General features: G+C 40.1%; 2 gene segments (V, D, J or C); both read left to right on the top strand.

Annotated features, from left to right (window-relative positions):
• Positions 1–3,366: 3,366 nt before the first annotated feature.
• LOC140574508 (Ig heavy chain V region-like) lies at positions 3,367–3,850 on the top strand. The segment is given in 2 exon segments: positions 3,367–3,406; positions 3,507–3,850. Coding segments are annotated over 2 exon segments (384 nt in total).
• Positions 3,851–6,404: 2,554 nt separating this feature from the next.
• On the top strand, positions 6,405–6,887 carry LOC140574507 (Ig heavy chain V region 914-like). The segment is given in 2 exon segments: positions 6,405–6,444; positions 6,571–6,887. Coding segments are annotated over 2 exon segments (357 nt in total).
• The last annotated feature ends 2,933 nt before the right edge of the window (positions 6,888–9,820 follow it).

Here is a 9,820-nt window from a genome sequence, read left to right as displayed (position 1 = left end):
CTACACTGTAAAAAGTAACTGATAGCAATTGAACATCTAAATAAACTGGATAAAGATCTTTTGGCCTTGATTATTTTAATTTAATTTACTGAATCTTTGAACTTAGTATTTGAAGTTCATTGAACTTAGTTACTTGCTTTTTTAGTTATGCCCTGCGTTATCTGAATAAGTCGTATTATTGTGTTTATTGTATTTATTGTATTGTCTTTTTAGTTTAATGTTGTCACCTACGTCTGCATGTTGCAGTTTTGCAGTCTGTCCTGTACTGTATTGTTTTTGCTCTTGTTGCACCTTTTGTTCTGGAAAAAATGCAACTTCATTCTACTGTGTACTTGTACAGAGCTGAAGTGACAACAAAAGTCACTTGACCTGACTTGACTGTTTTAACAAGCCAGCTATGCCTTAACTTAGGTAATCCCATCTCAAGTGATTGCCAAAACATACAGGGCCCAATTTTAGCCATCTTTTTGCGAGCAAATATGTACATGGTACACAATTCACTCCTGACTGGGACTGGAATTCAGTTTTAAAGCGATAGGAATGAGAAACATTTCATACATTGTTCATAAATCTGTCTCTGAACACTAGGGGGCAATCACTGGCTTCACTTTTTACTCATATGAAATATACACAAATGGATGCTGATACTACTGAGCTCTATTGGTCAGAATAGTGTTTATGTAAATCTATGTGGTTATACAAGGCTTCATGTCGCTTCATTCCACAGAACTGAATTAGCACATTTTCAGCAATCAAAGACTTTCATTATGGCACTAATGATTGTTCAGTCCTGCATTCTTATACTGATGCTAACACAAGGTATGTTAAACTTGTAATACGTTGCAATGAGACTTTTTTGACACACATTGACAATAACTTTTGATTGTGGTTATATGTTGTATTTCCTAGATATCATAAGTGCTGAGATTCGACTCGATTCTTCTTCTGCTGTGGTGAAGAAACCTGGAGAAACTGTGAAGATCTCCTGTAAAATAAGTGGCTTTACAATGACTAGCGCTTACATGCACTGGATACGGCAGAAACCAGGAGAAGCTCTGGAATGGATTGGGAGAGTAAACTCTGGCAGAAGCTCTGATATTATATATGCAGATTCTATGAAAGGTCACTTCATACTGACTGAGGACGTTCCCTCAAGTACACAGTTCTTAGAGGCCAAGAGTCTGAGAGCAGAGGACACTGCTGTTTATTACTGTGCTCGAAGCCCCACAGTGACTGGAGCTGATGGAGCAGCTGTGCTAAAACCACCCACACACACACACACACTGAACAAACTGAAGCCTCGCTCCTCTTATCAATGCACACTAATATCAGATAAACACTTTTAAATGTAAAATCAATCTAGTGCATAAATGCGACATATCCACATATGCACTTGTGGATTCAGTTTGGGGGGATCTGGCAGGCTCCTGGGAAAGGACTAGAATGGATTGTTTATTATCACTCTGATTCTTATAAAAGCTCAGCCCAATCAGTGCAGGGCAGGTTCACAGCATCCAAGGACAGCTCGATTCTCTACCTGCACATGACTCAACTGAAGCCTGAACACACTGCAGTGTATTACTGTGCCAGAGACGCACTGTGGTGGGACAAAAAAATATGTAAATTAATTATATTTCTACAGTTCATGTCATTGATTAACAACTTACAGCTGGTCTTACAGTAATGTAAGTAAAGAGAGAATGTGAGAAGTGATAAAAAAACAAGTTACAATAGCAGTGTTGGAACAGACTACACTCTGCAGTATTTATGCAGCATTGAACATCTGGATTGCTCTTATAATGACTAGAAAACCACACCACAAAACACAGATAGAGCATCATAACTTTTAATAGTGTAGATCAGGGCTGCTCAATCCTGATCCTGGAGATCTACCACCCTGAAAAGTTCAAATACAACACAGCTGACGACTCTAACGTTCAGTTGCTCCTGAAGGCCTTCATTATCTGGATCAAGTATGCTAGATTTGGGATGGAGCTAAACTCTGCAGGGTGGTAGATCTCCAGGACCAGGATTAAGCAGCCCTTGTGTAGATCTTTTTGCGAGTAAAGATATCATACATACTGAGCTCTAACTTGACCGGCCTTCTGTTGTGGTGAAGAAACCACAAAGCACAGATAGAGCATTATAACTCTTAATAAACTCTCAGTTTTTTACACCATCAAAAGACTCTTTGTCATCAATGAATTTATTCATTTCTTTATTAAAGAATTCAAAGTATTCAAGTAATATACCTTATTAACTAAAATACATATAATATAAAACAAGTAATTGTATTAATATTATACATTAATATGATTGACCTGATTCAGCTAATGCTAGTAGTCTCACAATTAATAAAATAGAGGTGGCCTGAATGCAGTGAATGTGTCTTAAGTGACTGTAGTATATATGGACACCTGTCATTAAGGTCCAGTCACTGGTGAATCAGTATTCCTGGCTACAAATACACCATGAAGACAAAAAAGGACTGCAAAGACCTCAGAGAAAAGTTTATTTTTCAGAGTGCAAATCTAATCAAATTAAATAAAATCATGTTTATTGTCACATAATATTACACAGGTATAAAGTTGGGTGAAAAAACATCCCATGGTAGTAAAACCATACGTATCCATGTATACTGGGAACCTATGGGTTCTTATATGGCAGGACTGTTTAATCCTGATCCTGGAGATCTACCACCCTGCAGAGTTTAGCTCGACCCTGAATTGAACTGATCCAGATAATGAAGACCTTCAGGAGCAACTGAACATTAGAGTCAGCTGTGTTGTATTTGAACTCTTCAGGGTGGTAGACCTCCAGGATCAGAATTGAGCAACCCTGTTCTATGGTGCTTAATGAATCTTTTGAAACACCTTTATTCTTAAAGAGTGTAGGATTAAGCTTAGTGGACAGCCTGGACCAGACAGGCTCCAGGGAAGGAATATATAGATCTATAGACTCTGGGGCTTCTTACATACTTTTAACTACCCAGTGATACAATCAGTAATGTAGTCTTGTCTTGTAAATACCAAAACAGTCAATGTTTACATATGTTGGATTGTGCAGTTGGATTGATATAATGGTCAGTGTTAAAACATATTACTTATATTTCTAATTGTTATTATTATTATTATTATTATGCATAATTCTAAGGTTTTAAAATGTCAGGTAATTTCTATTCCAGTAGGGGGCACCCTACACTTAAAAAGCAAACCTGCCTAATTTACTCTTAAAGCCAAAGCACCAATGTCTTACATTACTGGCTTCACATGCAAAACTGTCACTGAACCTCTTCCCTATATATGTAGAGTAAAAGAGAGACAGTCTGGTCTCTGCTAGCTCAGCCCATCTACAGTTCCACACACCATGATCCTCACCTCTTTACTGCTGCTGCTGACTGCAGCATGTAAGTGTTTTATTTCTGTCAATAGGGAACCATACCAATGCATTAGATAAAGAAACCAACATTAACCTGCTGTATTAATGTTTTCTCTCTGTGTGTTCAGGTGTCCACTCTCAGGTTGTTCTCACACAGTCTGAACAGTCAGTAGCAGTGGCTCCAGGTGGATCTCAAAAACTGACCTGTGCCTGCAGCGGATTCAATTTGGGGGGCGCTTATATGCACTGGATCCGGCAGGCTCCTGGGAAAGGACTGGAATGGATCATATATTATTATTCTGAGAGTAGCAAAAGCTCAGCTCAATCAGTGCAGGGCAGGTTTACAGCATCCAAGGACAGCTCGAATCTTTACCTGCACATGACTCAACTGAAGCCTGAAGACACTGCAGTGTATTACTGTGCCAGAGACTCACTGTGGTGGAAGTCATACAGACAGCTGTACAAAAACTAGAGGGAAAGATAAACAGATAGAGGGTGAAGTCTAGCAGCATTTAGCAACTATTAATAGTAACTGCATAACAGGTTTTAATGTAAGGTATGTACAACCATTCACCTTTTAGAATGTCTTAGGGTGGTCTCACTACTATCTGCAGTGCACTCATCAATAAACCACCAATCAGCTTTACAGAATACAGGCAAGAAACTCCATTCAACCTAATGGGAAATGCAATTCACTAAACCAGTGATTCATTAGAAGTCCAAGACTCTTAAAAGGAGTAGGATTACATTCACATAAAACCATGCAGATACTGACCATTGGCTTCAGGAGATGTTCAAATCAGCTATTGGAATTTGGAAAAAAAAAAAAAAAAAAAAAAAAAAAAAAAAAAAAAAAACAGATCTTAGGGATTTTGAGCTTCATTGTTGGTGCCAGATGGCCTGGTTTGAGTTTTTTAGAGCGGCTGATGAGATCCTCTAGAGTTTACTCAGAATAGTGTAATATAGAAATACATCCAGTGGATGGTTGTTTTTCAGACCGAAACGCCTTGTTGATGAAAGAATTGCTGAAATGATTGGAGCTGACAAAAAGGCTACAGTAACCCAGAGAACCACACTGTACAATAGTGGTGAGCAGAAAAGAATATGTCCAACCTTGAGGTGGATGAGCTTCAACAGCAGAAAACCATGTTGAGTTTCACTGTCAACCAGGAACAGAAAGCTGAGGCTACAGTGGGCACAGGCTCAGCAGTTGAGGACTGGAGAATCATAGCCTGGTCTGATAAATCAGTATTTTTGGCAAAGTGTACACAGGTAGTGGTCAGATTTGGCCAACTCACCTTGTGTGAACAGGGTAGCCTGGTGGATGTGGTGTAATGGTACGGGGAATGTGGCCTGTTAGTACTAAATATTTGCTTGACTATTTGAATATTGCACATCTCATCAATGATCATCTTCTAATAAATGCATTCAGCATAATGATGCACCTTAAATGTTCCAAAGCAAAAGTTGTCCCCAACTGGTTGCACTGACATGACAATCATTGTTTTAAAGTGGTAAAGTGGGATGTGGTAAAACAAAATTCAAAATTCCATAGACACAAATCATGATGGGGAGAGAGACTCCGATGATCCTCACAATGCGTTGACCGCAAGACCCTCCATTGCATTGTGAGAACAGCTGAGAGGATCATCGGAGTCTCTCTTCCCTCCATCATAGACATTTACACCACCCGCTGCATCCGCAAAGCAACCAGCATTGTGGATGACTCCACCCACCCTTCACACAGACTGTTCTCCCTCCTGCCATCAGGAAGAAGGTACCGCAGCATCCGGTCTGACACAACCAGACTCTGCAATAGGGGGGAAGCATTTTTTGCACACTAATAACTACCTCACGGGAATCTATTTATTACACATTGCACAATTTGCACACTACCGGCAATTATTTATTATTCTCTGTCTGTACTGTGTTGTGTTCTCTGTCCGCACTTGTTTGTTTGTGTTGCACTTGTGTCTTGTATGCACTTTCCAAGTTGCACCATGGTCCTGGAGAAACATTGTTTCGTTTCACTGTGTACTCTGTATGTAGCTGAAATGACAATAAAACTCACTTGACTTGACTCATGCTAACATATACAGGCACCTCAAAGGTTCTGCCCTACTCAGTATTAGTACAGTCATCCTAACTCTAAATGCTAAGGTGAGTATACACTGTCTGATAGATCCCCCAACCCGTTAAACCCTGTGCTTAGGTCCCACTTCATTTGTTTACTCTTACAAATTCATTGCTGCCACAATTTATGCAATTTCATAAACCCTAAAACAGAACCACATGGGACTCCATAACATGTGCTAACCTAAAACAGTTACCAAATAGTTCATAATGGCTACTACATTATGACTATAATGTGAATAATAATTCCAGGGTTCAGTAAGTTCATAAATGAAATGCTTCAGATGGAATGGAATGTATTCATGCAATGTCTGGAGGAGAACCTCAATGTTGAGGAGAACCATACCACTTTCTTTAGTGAAATCTTTAGCTGTGTAACTATTAAAATCCACATTTATAAAACCAGTTGACTAATTGAAATTCTAAGAAAACAGAATATTACTTTTTTAAGTGAATAGTTATACATACATATTTATAGTGTACCTAATTAGCAAGTTAGCTATGACTAAGACTACAATGGCTCTGAAAAGAGTAGGTGGATGCAGCCCAATTTAGGCACAACAGAACATCATGTATATCATATCATGTATTTTAATGTAATTATCAATTTATGTGCTTCCACAATACATTGCTTAATATGCACATATGCACATATACATGCTCAAACCTCGTCAGCATTTTTACACCAGACACTCATTTTCAGGAGTTGTTTTATAGTTCACTGAGCAAACATATTGAGATTCCTGAATAATTGAATTCTGAAATGAGAAATATGCAAATTTCCTGGCCAACGTCACAGCAAGCCCACCCTTTGCCATAGTGTATATATAACATACAGAGGCATCCATACACACTAACAAAACTGCATTTACCCACATATGTTTAAAGAAAATATGAGCTGGACTGTTCTTCTCCTGCTGGCCTCCTTGCCATGTGAGTGGTCACTAACGTCTAGTTACCTACAGTCAATGTTATGTTCTTTTGCATTCAGCTGAAGATGAAATTAATGAATTCATTGTGTTCAATGGACTCTATGTCTGACCTGTTCCCTCCACACAGACATCCATGGCATCAGCCTGACCTCGTCTCCTGCTCAGGTGAAGCCTCCTGGGGAATCCGTGAGGTTGTCATGTCAGATATCCGGTTACTCCCTTACTGACTATAGCACAGCCTGGATCAGACAGCCTTCACGGAAAGGCTTGGAGTGGATCGGGATCATCTGGAGTGGTGGATCTACAGACTATGGAGCTTCCTTTAAGAGTCGCTTCACAATATCCAGAGACACGAGCAGTAACGTGCTGTTCTTAGACATTAGCAGGCTGGAGTCTGGGGACACAGCTGTGTATTACTGTGCAAGGAAAGACACAGTAGTATAACTCAGTGTGAGCACTGTACAAAAACACATACCTCAATATCTGTATTAGAGTCAGCTTTTAACCAGTAATATTACTTTTGAATATGGTAAAATATAAAAGCATGACAGAAGCTGCTTGCGGTTAAAATCATGTAAAAATAATTAGCAATTTAACAATGTAAACTCTAAAATTGAATCATTTGCTACTGTACAAAAGTAAGAGGAAATACAAAAAATGAAAGCTTAGAAAATCAGGTTAAACACAGCAGTAATGCTTCTAGGACATTCTTCTTATTTATACTATATTTCATTCATTTTCCAGTAAGGTGTGCCCCTCACTACAGAAGTTCAGAAGATGCTACAATTGGTTATTGCCTAAAAATAAAAATTTGTGGTTCCATTTAGAACTATTGTTGTAAAATAGCTTTAAAAAACCATGGAAAAACATTTTTATTGAAGTCTTTAAACCTTTAAAAGGTTATTTTACTTACATATTTTTTTCATGACATTGCTTAAGGAACCCCTTATAGCATCTTTATTATTAAGAGTGTAATCAGTGTAATATTTAGGTGCTTTGTTGTTTATCAGTATAAAGAATATATTTGTTAGTTTTACTGTAGGAGGCATGATTTTTTTTACAAACTTGGATTATAATTTAGATATAAATATTCCCCTCCACCTTTTTTACACACTATATGAAGCTGGAGAACTAAGAAGATTCACAGGTTCAAGTCCAAGTGTCATGATCCACTGGGTCAGACAATGAGGGAGAACACTCGCAGGGGATGGACCAAGGCAAGAGAGTTTAATAACTCAAACAGGGCAGAAAACAAGGAAAAAGCAGCAACAGATTAACAGGGTTAAAGAAACAAAATACAAACGTGACAACAGAACTGGGCAAACCAAAGAGCACACCTGTGGCTGGTGAGGGACGAGGGCTAGGCTAGCATGCCAGGGCTGAGCCAGAACGATACAGAAAACCTAAACCTACAGGCAGTGCCTGGGGAAAACCGTGAAACAGAAAGACAGCGCAGGTCAGGCGCTTCTGAGACTTACTGGACCTCCGGAGCTGAGGGATCCGCCTCCGAACCCAAACAACAGAACCGATACAATGACGGGGCCAGCTTACCAGAACACAAGCGATAACTAGAGTGCGCACCAAAGCTGACCTCCTTGACGAGAGCTTCACGACCGAAGCGAGGAGAGTTCAGCGCACTCTCATGAACAGGCCCCTGATACTCCTTACGGTGCTCTATGACCGAAGGTGAGAAGGCAGTAGCAGTTCGGCAGCCACACAGACAGAGGAGGTTTAGCTGACATTAGCAGAGGCCGTTGGAGAGCCAACTGATAACGCCAGCACTACGAGACACCAGATCCAACCCAGTGGTCACCTGAGATAACCAGAGCTACTAAGAGTTAACAGAAGTCAACTAAAGTCAATTCTCAGCACTGGCTGCTTGCTCTAGCCCTCCTTAAATGCACCAGCCCACAGGTGTAGCACATAAACCAAACGATGAACAGACACATGACAAACAACCTAAAACCAAGATGGCAATGATGGGTTTCAACACGAGTCCTTTTCAACATAAAAGTCCAGAACATAATTAAACATGACATGACTTTGAAGGGGGAGTTCTTGATCGCCTGTGAGCCGCGGCCCGAGACCGCCCCTGGGGCGGGCGCGGCGGCGCGGGCGTGACACAAGCCACAGTTATGTTCTCTACATCTGTACTGCTCTTTCTGGCGGCTGCATCCTGTGAGCTACTCATTAAATAATGGATTTAACTGAATAATAATAACAACAACAACAACAACAACAATAATAATAACAATAATAATAATATATTATTGTATATATTATTATATTATATATTATATTATTATATACCAGTCACCAGGTGTTCACAGTACTGAACTGACCCAGCCAGATTCCATGATGGTCTGGCCAGGTCAGAGTCTGACCATCAACTGCAAAGCTTCATAAAGCATCATACAGCTTGGATCCGACAACCTGCAGGAGAATCTCTGGAATAGATTGGCTTTATTGATAGTGGAATCCGAACGTGACACAACAAGATGGCGTACAAAAACCTGGGACTGGAAGGAGCAGGGAGCTGGACGGGAGAATAACGAGGGGGTTAACTCAAGAGGGGACTAAACAGAAATCCACAAACCTTGCTTGGGCAGAGCTGCGCTCTGTTTGCAAACAGGGGTAGCTGGGGAACCAGCTGCATGACTAGAAAACATGGCCAACCTAACCTGAACATGCAGAGTATTGCCTAGAACTGGGGTCACTCCTGACCATGAACAAGAACCTGAGTAGGAAGCGAACATACTTCGCTTGCCTTTAGAATCAAACGGATCACGGAGCATCACAGAGATTCCTGGAGAGTCAATTTATGGCAAAGCATTGTAGCAGTAGAGCCCCTTAAGTACTCCCAGTCCCAGGTGAAACAGATGACCAAACAATGAACTGCGAGTGAACACAAATGAACAGCAATGAACCCAAACAATCAGGAAGTGCAACGGAAGTCCTTCTTTGGGCCTGTGGTCGGTGTCTCAAGATCACCCGAGGGGAGGGAGCGATAACGAGGGTCTGACAATTATTAGTATTATAATAATAATCATAATCATAATCATAATAATAATATTTCTTAATCTTCCAAGTGACTCTGACTTGGGGCTCAATTCCACAACATTCACCATTCTTTCAACCACTGTATAAAGCTGAGATTATTATCCTGCTGAAGAATGATGTTTCTCCCAAGATTTAGGTTTTAGCTGATTTAGGCAAGCTGAGGGTCTTTTTCCATCTATCTTTAAACAAAATCTCTATTGCTCTATTCCCTCCATCCTCATGTTTTAGATTTAGAAAGGTATTTGTTGAGGAATGGGCAGTGGTGAGTTTGTACAACATACATAAGTGTGAAAAATGTAGGAAACCCAACAAACACA

This window comes from Salminus brasiliensis, chromosome 12 (assembly GCF_030463535.1).
Source record: "Salminus brasiliensis chromosome 12, fSalBra1.hap2, whole genome shotgun sequence".
Taxonomy (NCBI): Eukaryota; Metazoa; Chordata; class Actinopteri; order Characiformes; family Bryconidae; genus Salminus; species Salminus brasiliensis.
Note: the sequence above shows the minus strand (reverse complement) of the source record. Positions and strands in the feature narration are given on the sequence as shown.